A 15,206-nucleotide genomic window follows, 5' to 3' on the forward strand; every position below is an offset into this window, starting at 1 on the left:
ACAGTGAAAAGAAACGGATCTATGAACCAACAATCCCGTTCTATAAAGATAAATATAGCCTGTCCCACATTGATGTGATAGGTCTGATGGTGGGAGCACGAGGTACCATATCCTCCTTCTTTGCCAACACATGTAAAAACTTGGGCCTAACACACAGCATTGTGAAGGAAATAGCCATTAGTGCCCTCAAAGGATCGGTTCAGATATTGAGAAATCATTTGTATGGGAGTGATAATGGAAATTTCAAGTTATCTTAACCGATGGCTGTTAATTGGTTTAGATATCAATGCCAATTAATCCGTACTATTATTTTTCTCGTGGTATATGGCATTCAAATCATTCTAACCTATCTGATGATATTTCCCCCCCTTTCTTAACTGTAAATGATCACAAACGCTACTTAGGTGTAAATTTTTCTGACATTTTGCATATTCGATTTCCTAACCGTTTCAAATGTATATCATTTTACCTTTTAGGTGTGTTTCCAAATTGTATGTAATACGCTTTATCAAATCTGGCAACCTTTCCATAAGGGAAGCTAAATTTATTATTATATATAGATATATATATATATATATATATATATATATATATATATATATATACATATACACACGCACACACACACACGAATAGTATCCGGTATCTTATATAATTTATAATGATGCACGTGACTAGAAAAATCTACAGTACATCAAATTTGTTTAAGTGATAAAATTACTATTATTGTAAATGAAAACTCACCGTTCACTATCTCGCGATATTTTGAAGAAACACTTATTTGAGTGGCTGTCCTTCTTATTTCTATAATTCAAATATTCACACTTCACATACGATGGCATCTTTCACAGTACACAACAGATACAAGACAAATCAAGATGTCTTCCTTCTCCTTCGGTTCTTTCTTTCACCTTCCTACCTTAACAGGACTGACAACTTAAACCAAAAGCACGCATGCTCATTGTCCATTTCTTGGCATCTGAATTCAGTGCCGGAATGTTGGTAAGAAACGATGGTAGCGTTCGTAGTGTCGGTTAAAAGGGTTAGCGGCGATTGAACCCCTCTATTATATTTAAGTCCTCTTGGTCTGGAATCAATACTCCATTTCATATAGAAATATGAGAACAAATGGATGAGCCATTTGCAATGTATGAGATCCCCTAGAATCCCAAAAGCTATGCTTCACTATCAGTGCCATTGGAAGAGATCTCTGGTACGTCCCAAAAAGAGCTGGGGAGAAAATGCCTCTTTATTATGAGATTGTAATGGCCTACAACTTGTATGGATGATGATGAAGTAGAGGTGTTTGGGAATGCTTCTTGTAGCAAAAGCATAGTGTGGTGGTTTTGGTTTTTGCACACCCACACTGCATATGCAAGGAATTTATCGCCATTGCGTACAATTTAAGAGAAAAATATTATATGCTGACAAACATTTCAGAATATTATTGTTTTACAAAATATCTTAATTTGGGGCTTTATACCTGAAAATGTGCTACATTACATGCTCAGCAGTCTCTTATGTACAGGAACACCTGAAATATGCAAAAATATGTAGAATTGATTTTGAACATTCTGCATTACAGCTGTTTAAAATGATTTTACATCACTTGCAAATGGACAGTAAAATATGCAGTTGCATATGACTCCTCACCCTATTAATATGCCATTCAATGAAAGCCTGTGAATGCAGTTAATTTTGCTTGCAGCTACCCAGGACCATTCGAGGCCTTGTGTGTTATCCCGCAGCTCCCACATCAGCAGAAGATGAGGAGGAGGAGGAAACAACGAAGAGTTGCTGCTGTTCATGTTTGAGATATATATTTTATGGGCTTTGTAGTCGTTTTATGCGTAAGTAGTTATAAATTGTATGTCTAAAGCCATTTTTCAGATAGATCGCCCTCAGCCTGTTCTTATATTTCCCTCCCCACTTGTTCAAAGTTGAGCTGTTACAGTAGTAGTGAATTATGTGCACTCCTTAATGTTACCAACCATTAAATCTTTCATTTTGTTTGGCGATCTCTCTCTTTATGTGCTAAAAATGTCTGAATCTCATGCTCCGTCCCTTGGTTCCACTCAATGCGACGATAATTAAGCACATGTGGTCGCATTTTCCATTTAATTCCTTCGTTTTCCGATAGGCACAACATGCTTAGAAATGTTTGTAGCTGTAGGCGTATTATAAATTAATCATATTTTTATGGCCATGCAACAGGAAAGGGGTGTACGTTTTTCTTGGTTCTTCTTGTTTTAACACTTCGTCCCAAGAAATTTCTTTTCTTTTGCTGCCACTAAAGTGCACTGAAATTAATCTGTGAATGGCAACAGACTTACTGCAAGCTAAACTCATGCATTTCCTTTGTTTTCTTGAATATAGTTAGTAATTACGAATGTTCTAGAATTTTTAAAGATTATGTGGTATTTTGTTGGAAAGTATATTTAAAGACCATGTTGGGTCCGATAAGCTGTGAGAAATTCCAAAAGTTTTATTAATATTACAATAACATAAATGTTTTATTTTAACATTTTGATGAATGTTTTCGGTTCAAGGAACCATCATTAGATCCCCAATTAACCTACAAAATCTTATGAACGAAGTATTATAAACAATCGGTGAAACCATGGGTTTTATAAAATAGATTCGGATGCATAATGAATTATGATATCACATATTGAGTCACAAGTAAGTGAGTAAAATTCATAATAGTACCATAAAACAGTAAAAACTGTATGTACAAGAATAGAATTGTTAAAAAGTAAATGATCAGTCCACTTTTATGAGTATAAGATTAAGCTATATAAATAGCATAAGCACCATTCAATGTGACTGCATAACAAGATTAACATGAAGGCTGCATTTACAAATGTCAGATCGATATGCTGATGCGAATTGGCAGAGTAGTGAAGAGAGGTGAATATGCAGCTTCATGTGTGGTAAGACTGGAGTAACACTTGAGACATGCGTGGTCTTGTAATCTGAAAGTATGTACAAATTCTTATTTACTATATTGAAAGGATTAATAATGAAAATTATTTATGATTTGTAACCAAATGATGTTAATTCACGAAACACGAAAAGAAGGGGGGCAACCAATTAAATAAAGAAATTACTTACCTAGACGGAGCAAAAGAAAATATATCCGTTCTTGTATAAAGTTCAGCCACAAATGTTGACGAACGTTGCGCTTACAAAAGGACTAAGTAACATCAAATTGAAGGGTGGGGGGGGGGGGAAGAAGCATATTGGAGTATCGGAAGTCATGTGTGTAAGGAGAAATTAAATTATAAAGCAGACTGTGTATGTTTGGGAATTGCTCATTCAGAAGGGATAAACCATTATTTAATGCTTGTGAAATATAACATTCTTCAGCAATATGTATATGTGGATTGTCACCCATAGGATGAATGACCTGTAGTGTATTATTTATATTGGTTAATTCATGACCTTGTTCTGTCAGATGGGTTGCAAACTTTGATATTCGTTTACTGTATTTGAAATCGGAAACATTTTCATTAAACTGGGTTGGTAATTTCTGTAAGTTTGACCAATGTATTTGCTAGGCCAATTTTTCCATTGTAGCATATATATGCCACTATTTTGAAGTCGATCTCTATTATGAAATTTTTTATTAGGTATGACGTTATTTAATTTATTATTAGTGCAGAAGGCTATATTCATATTGTGTTTTTTGAAGAAGTTGTTCAATTGGTTAGAAATCGGTCCAAAGTAGGTCATGCTTGTCCATGATTTTAGGGGTTATTGGTTCAAGAAAAGTGTGTTGAGTTTTTTGTAAGTTGTTGTTACGTTTTTGGAGGAGGCTGTCTACTGTATGTTTTTGGAAACCATTATCTTGGGCTAAACAGATAATATAATTATATTCTTTATTATAATTAGATTTACTTAGTGAAATAGTTAATAATCTATCAATGAGGAAACGAAATTTACTAATTTTATGAGTTTCTGGGTGGTTAGAAAGGCTGTGTATAGAATGATTAGTGAAGGTTGGTTTCCAGTATGTGTCAAAATTAAAACGGAAATGTTTTATAAAAGTTTTGAGGTCTAGAAAGTTTATTGATTGGTTAACAGCTGACTCGGAGGTGAACTTTATGATAGGGTGTAAATCATGAAAGGAATTGGTAATATTTATTTATTTCTCTAATGGCATGGAACATTAACAAATAGTCATCAATTGTCCATCTGATTCATTATCTTAATCCTGGCTTCCCAATAGTTTCTGTTCTGCGAAGGGCCAGGCATCACATTAAGTGGGCCCTGTCCATATCTTCATCCAGATTACAGAGCATGCAGGTGGGCGTTTGAAGTAACCCAAACTGATAGAGCTTCTTGTCTTGGCCATGTAAAAAAGTCTTCCAGTTTGATTCTAAACTCATGAGGTATTGTTCCTTCATTTGTAGAGTTTAGAGCAGTGGTATGATACTGATTTGAAGCAACTAGTGAGCATGGCAGCTTTTTTCCTAATGTATCTGCCTGTTCATTGCCAGAAATGTGACAGTGTCCAGGGATCCACAGGAGCTAATTTGAGTTTCCTCAGTGTCTCGCAGCAGTCATGAATCTCCACTGATGCAGCAGCTCAATTGATTCTATGGCAGATCTTGAATCACTCAGGATGACAGTCTTGGAGAATTTTCCAAGATGCAGTAGAAGTTGGTTTAATGCTGTTTGAATGGCTTGATTTCTCCATCGAACGCTGTTTTGAATGATCTGATGGGTTTATAAATAGTTGTCGTTGTTTTCTAATGCCAGGCATTTGACAATAAAGTCATTTGACCTCTTGCACTCCAAAATTTTTCAAAGATATTATCATGGCCAGCCACTGAAGCACAGATTTTGAGGTGTTGCGAATCCATTTCTTGGTTTGAGTTGCACAATGGGCAGTTAGGGGACTGATATATTCCAATTCTATGCAGGTGTTTGGCCAAACAATCATGGCCTGTTGCCAATCTAAATGCAGCTACAGACGATTTTCGTGGTAAATCGGGAATTAACTGTGGATTATGATGCAGAGACTTCCATTTTTTCCCTTGGGATTGTGTTATCAAATTTTGTTTGTTGAAGTCTAAGTATGTAGATTTAATAAATCTTTTCACAGAGTAATACGTAGATTTAGTAACAGGTCTGTAAGTAGCAGTGCTTTGCTAAAGCATCCGCATTCTAGTTTCCCAGGATTCCACAATGGGATGGTATCCATTGGGATACAATTCTTTTATTGAGTGATATTAATTGAGAGAGCATTTTAGTTATTTCTGCTGTTTGAGATGAAGGTGTGTGTTTAGAGGCTATTGATACAATAGCTGCTTTGGAGTCTGACAATATAACTACATTCTTAAATTTATTGATGTGGCATAGAAGATTCCTGAGACTTTCACTTATTGCAATGATTTCTCCATCAAAACTTGTTGTTCCATACCCAAGAGATCTATAAAGTGAGAAGAGACAGCACGTAACACCTGCACCGGCACCTTGTTCTCTGGAGATCAAGGATCCATCGGTGTATAAATGAAGCCAGTTTTGTGGAGGGTACCTAATATTAATTGTCTCTAAAGACAATTGTTTCAGTATTTCAGTGTTTACTTCTGATTTCAGTATTTCTTCTGTTAAATTTAGATTTATAAAAAATGAAGATATATCCCTGCTCCTGCATTTGGGTAACCATGTATTTGTGAGCCATCTGTGTATATTCTGAGCCATTCGGGTTCTGGGTATTTACTGTTGATAGTCTCCAAGGCCAAAAGCTTTAGACTCATTGTGTCTGTTCCTTTTTTAAAAACACTTTGGTTTAGGTCTGTGAAGCAGTCATGGGATTCTATTTCAGTTGGATTCTGTATCATGGGTTGGGGTTCATTTGATATAATTGAATATTGTTCTTTTAGCTTACGTACTTTCTTCACAAATCCATGTTGTGTTTTGGGGTTTCTTTCTTATTTTCGTATTTGTACCAGTATTGACCATCTGATAGTCTGATTAGCTCTTCATACAACAGCATGGATCTCTCTGAGGGTCAACATGGCATCCACAGCAGTTATTTTTACAGTCTTAGAGTCGACCAATTGTGTGTTTTACATTCCAGGAAGAACATACTTTTGATATGTAGTGCTTAAAGTTGAGCGAGCACATTCCCATTTGCATCCTGGAAGGCGTTTTAGGATCCTCAGTTGGTTTGAAGTTTGGGAGCTAATTTTCTCCACTTGTTGTTTCCAGGATAACTTATTATCAAAGGTTACGCCCCAGTCACCTCCCAGTCAGCTGTTAACTGATCAATAAACTTTCTAGACCTCAAAACTTTTATAAAACATTTCCGTTTTAATTTTGACATATAATGGAAACCAACCTCCAATAATCATTCTCAACACAGCTTTCTAACCACCCAGAAACTCATAAAATTAGTAAATTTCGTTTCCTCATTGATAGATTATTAACTATTCCACTAAGTAAATCTAATTATAATAAAGAATATATTTATATTATCTGTTTAGCCCAAGATAATGGTTTCTAAAAACATACAGTAGACAGCCTCCTCCAAAAACGTAAGAACTCAACACACTTTCCTTGAACTAATAACCCCAAAAAACATGAACAAGCATGACGTACTTTGGACCAGTTTCTAACCAATTGAACAACTTCCTCAAAAAACACAATACGAATATTTCCTTCTGCGCTAATAATGAATTAAATAACGTCATACCTAATAAACTTCATAATAATAATAATAATAATAATAATAATAATAATAATAATAATAATAATAATAATAATAATAATAATAATAATAATAATGGCTTTATTTAACCTGGCAGAGTTAAGGCTGTAAGGCCTTCTCTTACACTCAACTAGGATTAAAACTTGCTTACATAGTTGAACATGCAACTGAATCGGAATTAAGTAATTACATACTGATACATAATAGAGATCAATTTAAAAAAAGTGGCATATATATGCTACAATGCAAAAATTGGCCTAGCAAATACATTGGTCAAACTCACAGAAATTACAGAACCTGGTTTAATGAACATGTTTCCGATTTCAAATACAGTAAACGAAAATGAAAGTTTGCAACGCATCTGACAGAACAAGATCATGAATTAATCAATATAAATGATACACTACAGGTCATTCATCCTAAGAATGACAATCCACGTATACAATAATGTTATATTTCACAAGCATTAAATAATGGTTTATCCCATTTGAAACCTGTGAGCAACAGTAACAAATATGAATGATACTCGGGAGGAAATTAAACACAGAATAAATATGGGAAATGCCTGTTAGTATTCGGTTGAGAACCTTTTATCATTCAGTCTGCTGTTAAAAAATCTGAAAGTTAGAATTTATAAACAGTTATATTACTGGTTGTTCTTTATGGTTGTGAACTTGGACTCTCACTTTGAGAGAGGAACATATGTTAAGGGTGTTTGAAAATACGGTGCTTAGGAAAATATTTGGGGCTAAGAGGGATGAAGTTACAGGAGAATGGAGAAAGTTACACAACACAGAACTGCACGCATTGTATTCTTCACCTGACATAATTAGGAACATTAAATCCAGACGTTTGAGATGAGCAGGGCATGTAGCACGTATGGGCGAATCCGGAAATGCATATAGAGTGTTAGTTGGGAGGCCGGAGGGAAAAAGACCTTTGGGGAGGCCGAGACGTAGATGGGAAGATGATATTAAAATGGATTTGAGGGAAGTGGGATATGATGATAGAGACTGGATTAATCTGCTCAGGATAGGGACCGATGGCGGGCTTATGTGAGGGCGGCTATGAACCTCCGGGTTCCTTAAAAGCCAGTAAGTAAGGTATCCCATTTGAGTGAGCAACCCCCGAATATATATATATATAGTCCGCGTTATAATATAAATTCTCCTTACACACGTGATTTCCAGTACTCCAATACGTTTCCTTCCTCCCCCCCCCTCCACCTCTACCTTTCAATTTGATGTTACTTAGTCATTTTGTAAACCTAACGTTCATCAACATTTGTGGCTGAACTTTCTACAACGGATATATTTTCTTCTGCTCCGTCTAGGTAAGTAATTTCTTTATTTAATTGGTTGCCCCCCTTCCTTTCGTGTTTCGTGAATTAGTTAGCCAGCATCGTGCTTTTTACCTATCATTTGTAAGAAGAGGAAATTCATAGTGGAACACGTGTGTTGTCAGCAAATAGCTGGATGACCTACGAAGATAGATAATGCACAAAAACTAATAATGATAATATATTATATTATATTATAAAATAACTGATTTTATACATTAATGTGACATATTATTGAAAATATCGTCACTGTCATGAAACACACAAAGGTGCAATTAGATCTTCATCAAATTGTTTGTACGACGAAAAATAATTGCAATATCAACATAAAATTCATATGGTAGATAGTGCTAACTTAGTACTACTCATTGCAGTAAAAATCTCGATTTCGCTAAAAATGTCAAATAGAACCTCATTTTTCTGAGCCCTCACAATGTTGCCAATGTGGAGGGGAGGTGGTACGATCATCCACTCCTTCTCTTTATCTTTCTTATATTGGCTGCTTTCGCCAGGTGGACGGCACATTGAAAGGATTGGGTGTGCGCAGTGGAAGACTTTTAGAATGAATAGTGTGAATTTGTAAAATAAATATAATTAACAATAATAAGTAACAATGTACATAAATGAAAAATGAAATAACAAGAAACATGAAATAGATAAGTGAAAATAGGACAATATATATATATATATATATATATATTAACTATCTGAGTATGAATCTGAACACAACAGCCAGCCAGCACATTAACTTAATACATGATCCATTCGACCATAGATACCACCCAGTCTGACTAACCAAACTAAAAATACATATACACTCAATAAGAGACAATCTCTACCCAGCATAAGGCATTACATGACAGATCACTATACATTACCCATTGCACATATTGCTCACATAAACTGTGCAAATAGCACTAACACAAATCTCTGCACTTTACAAAATGAATATGCAACGGAGAGAGAGAGGGATGGAGACAGATGCACGTAATAAGTAACGGACGATAATTCCAATTTCAAGGATCATTTAAATAGCAACTAAACTCGACGCACATGATAAGAAAATAGCGGTGAAGGAAAGCGACAATCAAACTGGAGCAGGGAAAACACTAAAAGCATATGTGAGACCGTAATCGCTGCCTTATCACTCTAACCGTCTCGGAACATGAACTCACATTACGAATCATATCTCCTTACATAATTCCCAATACAATTTACCTCAAACACATATATCTCACAAATATGTTACTTGATGCAAATACTAAAACTTGCCCCCAAGACGTATCACTAGCAAGCGATATTTCAAACTACGATCCACTAAAATCCCAAACACACACGACGCAATTTAACTACTCCACTGATCTATCTCCAGCATGTACAAAGCCCGAGTCACATTATCTATATCTGCCGCGTACCAAAATGCTAAGTCTTGTTAAATGTTTCTGTCGTGTACGAGAGCTTGAATCTAAGGCAATTGTTTCCGAATATCTCCGCGTACGAGAGCCTAAATCTTATTAAGTGTATCTGCCGCGTACCGGAACCCAAGTGACGTTCCGTGTATCTCCGTTAAAACAGGTAAACTCTCTCCCCCTCTATCCTCGTGAGACGTAATGACCCGGCCAATAGGATTATTTGGAAAGAACAAATGAAGGGATTGATAGCGCTATCTATTCTGTGATGTCTGAGAGCGCTCTGACGGATGAAGTGACGTAGTAGGTAAACGGCCATGGTAGTAGGCACGGCTCACCAATGATAAGGGAAAATTATATTTCCCAGCAACTCCCACCTCCATCCCCTACTTGAAATGGAAGGAGGTGAAATTAACTTCGGACATAATGATGTTTTCTTTTTTCATATACTATTAATGAATTATTCTATAAGCATTCATATTCCTGCTTAATATTAACTAAATAAAAATAGGTTACCAATAACAAAAGAAAACCTTTAATACAAAAAGGAAAGGAATAGGGAAATTCATTGCAAATGCTACATGGGATGTTAAGGAGAGAGAATGACTTTAATATTGTGAAAAACCAGTGAATTAAAAACAATATGTTTACTGTAAAATACATTTCGATGTGTGAGAAATATATATTACATAAAATTTAATACGAATTTATGCTCTGGTGCACAAGGTTTTCAAGGGGCAAGGATGGTTGAATGTGGTGGAAAACCAGTAAACTTTTAAAATGAAAAATGTTGGTTTAAAATAATCTTTGAAATTTGAAAATTTCATCACACAAAATTTTAAATGTATTTTTAGAGCCTTTTGTCTGATTAGTTGAATATTACATTCAGTTTCTAGGGCAACAGTGATGTGGTTTTTGGTACTCCTAGGCATAATCTTAAGGCTGAGTTTTGAAGAACAGAAATTTTTTGTAGATGAGTTGCTGATGCTCCTCCCCATATTTCACATCCACAGGTCAATTTTGATCGTATATAAGCATTATAAAACAGACGCATTCCAAAATATCAAGAAAGTTATTTCATACCATGTTCATCCTCCTCCAGTCTTGACACTGAATTGCTAGCTATTGATGCTGCTCTTCAGTGTGTTACTCAAATTCCTGAAAAATCTATTTCCATACTTACCGACTCCAATTATATAATTAAATATGTACCAAACCTATGTGCACATAGAATTATTCCACTTCGGAAACAACTAAGTAAACTAAAAGAACTCCAAAAGGAAATAACATTTCAATGGATACCTAGTCATTGTGGTATACCTGGAAATGAGAAAGTTGGTAATATTGCAAAACAGGCAACATACCGTATTTACAACCAAGACCTCTTCAAGTGGTATCTCTATCCGTGCTTTTGCTTCAGTGAAGTCTCATTTTACAAACCTATGGATCAACAATTGGCTCTCTTCTGACAAAGGAAAAATTTTACAGTCTGTACAAAAGAAACCAAATGACCTGGAAATGTACAAAAACTTGCCCTTTGAGCCAGAACAGATCACATTGTCACTCAATTATACCTACACCGATTTCACATTTCTGATAATCCTACTTGTCTGTGGTGTAATAATCATGATGAAGATCTGGAACACATTCTTCTATACTTCCATCCATAAACCACAAAAGAAGTAAATTAAAATCATCAGTACCAGTTGCAGAAGACACAGCCCTGCAGTATATATTGACTACACCCCAACTCTGGCTACTAGCAACAGGCATCTATAATGAACACCGATCAAACTACCCCTCATTTCTCGTGTGTGTGTGTGTGTGTGTACGTGTGTGTGTTTTTTTTTTTTGCTCTGGATTTCACAATGAAGTCGTCATCCTTCTTGCTTCCCCACATTTACAATAAAAAAGTGGTCTTCCAATGGATCCCGGCCCACTGTGGACTGAATGGTCACGAGAAAGCAGATATGTTAGCAAAGAAAGGAACTAAAATCAACTTAAAAACAGATTACAATAAGAAGTTTGATGACACAAAATGTGATGCACATTTATGAACCTTTTAGCTGTCACTTTTAAAGCTCTGGTGCACATAGTTTTTAAATTACACTAAACTTTGTTTGAAATTTCTGGTAACTTTAATTGTTTGCTTTATTCTCACACAAAATAGTTAATAACTTTATATCTCCGGAACTATTAATGTTATATGCATGATATTTGTAACACACATTCTTAGGCTATTAGGAAACTTTTCTGTGTAACAGAGATTTGTTATTTTGTTACTTACTTACTTTTGGCTTTTAAGGATTCCAGAGGTTCATTGCCACATTTACATAAGCCTGTCATCAGTCCCTATCCTGAGAAAGATTAATCCAGTCTCTACCATCATATCCCACCTCCCTCAAATCCATCTTTATATTATCCTCCCACCTATGTCTCGGTCTCTCCAAAAGTCTTTCTCCCTTCGGCCTCCCAACTAACACTCTATATGAATTTCTGGATTCGCCCATATGTGCTACATGCCCTGTCCATCTCAAACGTCTGGATTTAATGTTCCTAATTATGTCAGGTGAAGAATACAATGTGTGCAGTTCTGCATTGTGTAATTTTCTGCATTCTCCTATAACTTCATCCAGGGGCGTATTTTGCGGGCTACCGGGGCTACCGGCGGTAGCCCAAGGAAATTACAAAAGAAAAAGTTTATAATATAACATAATGTAATAATTTTGTATTATTAGTTTTACCATAGTAATTAAAATTAAAGTAATTGTTAGATATATTTTGTGTAATAATAGGGTCAGCGGTAGCCCAAACCCTTTAACCAGTATACGCCACTGACTTCATCCTTCTTAGCCCCAAATATTTTCCTAAGCACATTATTCTCAAACAACCTTAACCTCTTTTCCTCTCTCACAGTGAGAGTCCAAGTTTCACAACCATGTAGCATACGTTTTTAGAAAAGTTTTTATGACCCTTAATTTTGCAGGTGTCTATGATCACAATAATTACAAGCTACAAATCTCTTTCAGTATATTTAGTCCATGGATCTAAACCAGGGACAATCGTGTTCACATTGATTTCATGCAGGCATTGCCCCTGTAGTTTAAAAAACCCTTCATGCTCTTCTGTTTGATGGGTTTTCTATCAGGACTTTTAAAGCAGCGCATAATGAATTATTATTATTGACGTAACATGATATGGACATAGATTTTATAATAAATGTTTAATGATGAATTTCTGTGAAGTTACATAGTAAAAAGGCAATATGAATACTGTATAATTTATGAATCTGATATACAGTAGGTTACCTTTTTTATAATCATTAACACTTTTGTAAATGTAAATAACATGCAAAACAGACATTTCAAATAATATTACTGATGTAACATTCACTTGTTACTGACATAATCACTGCAAATTACATTTATCTCTGTTTAACTTATGGAAGAAATTTATCGTATTTAAATTACGATCAGAACAGTAAAAATAAGTATTAGAATATAAATGGACGATTCTCCTGGACTTAGTAGATATTGTAGAGTTTTCCAAGACGATATTGTACACTTTTTTTACAAACAGAATGTGGAAATATTCTGTTCTTCGCTGTGCATGGCATCTTCCAATATGATTCTGTTGAATGTTAATGCTGCACCTTTGACATGTTACACATCATCAGTGACCAATGCATATGATTTTGTACTGTTTAAAGTATTCAAAACAGCTGAAAATGTGATAATACCCTTGTTGACTCAATGTGTGGACATTTCATCCTTGTGTTTTATTCCAACATTTTCTGCAAAATCTTTTTGTAATAGCCTACAGCATGTTAGGTTGTAAGATTTCCTTTCAGATATTTTATTTCTTGCAGTTGTGTTTTTGCATAGAAACATAGTTTGCATAAACCCTTAAGATGTCTGATCAATATATTTCTTGCAGTTTCAGGAGGACAGGTGACTGCCTCCATTTTATGTGTCTGTCCACCTGTACTATCTGGGAATAGATTTGTTATAAACTGTTCAGTATTACTACATTTGGCTTTCCAAGTAGCATGCGATATTCTAGTCACATGTGGACATTTCTAATAATTTATTAGTAGAAAGGATATTCCAGTGCACTTGCATAATCCGTCAGTAAGAAGGTCCACATTTGACAACAGCAAACATTTTTATCTTTTTCAGAAACTGGAAGTATATACTGTATTTTGGTCGTAAACTAGCAAACTTAGATTTTTTAATTGAACATTGGATATTCACTTTTAAAAACTATATGCTTCCATTGCTGTCATCATAAACACTCTCTTCTGTTTTCTTTCTTTTTCTGGATCTTTATTGATGAAAGTGACAAAATCTTTGTGCTCTGGAAATACAGTAGACTCTAGACCACTTTCGTAAAATTGTGAAACAGCTGAATAATCATTAGAGTTTTCACCTTCCTTCTGCTTAATTTCGCAAGTTTCTATGACTCCAAACTTTTCAGCAAGTTTCTTCACAACAGCACGTTTCTTTCTTGGAGATGTTGGTAATGACCTCTTTGTGCTCGATGTATTGTCTTCCCCAATGACTGAGACTTAGATGGTGAATCATATCCAACATCTCTTAACATTGCTTCAGCCTTTAATTTCTCTCTGTACTTTCTCATTCGTAATTTACTATTATTTTCAGTTAGTTTTTCTTCTGCACTCTAGACCATTTCTTTCTTAAAGTGGTTTCTGCTGTGCATTCTTTTCTTTGATTTCTTTAATTTTTTTGTCACTTAGCTTCTCTCTGTATTTTCTACCCTTTTCAGCAGAAGATTTTGGAGGATGTTGTCCTAAACCTTGATATTTGAAGTTGATAATTAAAGAGTGTTACGTCAGTAACATCGATAGCTTCAAAATTAGTTTCGAAAAAAAATCACAGATTGCATGAGCTGAATGGTAATTAAGTTTGTTAGAACCTGTATAGTCTTCCCTGATAACAGTCACGCTGTCCCCGCAGTGTTCAGGCTTAGGGGTGAAGCATGCGTCTTGCAAAATATACATTACTTAAACTGATTTATTATTAATTAAAGTATTAAAATACTCTTGAACCATAAATGTAATAAAAACATTATGCAAAATTATTTGTTGCAACTGAAAATAATAATGTGGACATGTTTACAAAATGGGTGTTTGTAAATGTGTTTAAAAGATAAAGGGATAAAAATAATCATAATTATAATTGCTATTTATGCAACAAGTTGCGAAATAATAGGATTTTAAGCATGACAAGTGAAGATTGTCCAACACGGCAAGTGCTTAAAACACTGGTTTCGCATGTATTTCGTGCAAAATATTTTGAACAGTCACTCGAGAATCCTAAATGTATTTATATTTTAAAGAGAATGAAATTGTTGATTCGTTATCACGCAATGGCGAACTTATGATGTTGAAGACGAAAGTGTATTATATTCATATAAAAAGAGATAGATTTCATGGCCTTTGGATATGTAGTGATTGTTTTGCTGGTTGTTATGAAGTTGTTTTCTGCTTGTTATGTAATTTGGAATATACAATTATTACAATGAAAGTGATAAATGTAATTAGAAAAGTGAGTGATTCGGAAGTGAATAATTTATATATCAAATCTCCAAATGTAATTTCAATTTTAAATAATTGTGTTGAGAATATTTATAATAAATAAATAATTGGAATTTATGTTTTCAGTATTTCTAATTAGTGTGCTTAAAAGTACTTCAGGCATGGAAATTTACTTTTTAAGCA

General features: G+C 34.8%; 1 protein-coding gene across 1 annotated transcript in view; it reads left to right on the forward strand.

Annotated features, from left to right (window-relative positions):
* The first annotated feature begins 1,714 nt into the window (after nt 1–1,714).
* Nucleotides 1,715–15,206, forward strand: part of LOC138705801 (uncharacterized) — a 109,898-nt gene continuing 96,406 nt past the window's right edge. Inside the window, exon 1 of the mRNA XM_069834443.1 lies at nt 1,715–1,850. Within this exon, the coding sequence (XP_069690544.1) occupies nt 1,827–1,850 (24 nt within the window). The 5' untranslated portion in view covers nt 1,715–1,826. The remainder of the gene's footprint in view (nt 1,851–15,206) is intronic.

The sequence above is a fragment of the Periplaneta americana genome, chromosome 9, assembly GCF_040183065.1.
Source record: "Periplaneta americana isolate PAMFEO1 chromosome 9, P.americana_PAMFEO1_priV1, whole genome shotgun sequence".
Taxonomy (NCBI): domain Eukaryota; kingdom Metazoa; phylum Arthropoda; class Insecta; order Blattodea; family Blattidae; genus Periplaneta; species Periplaneta americana.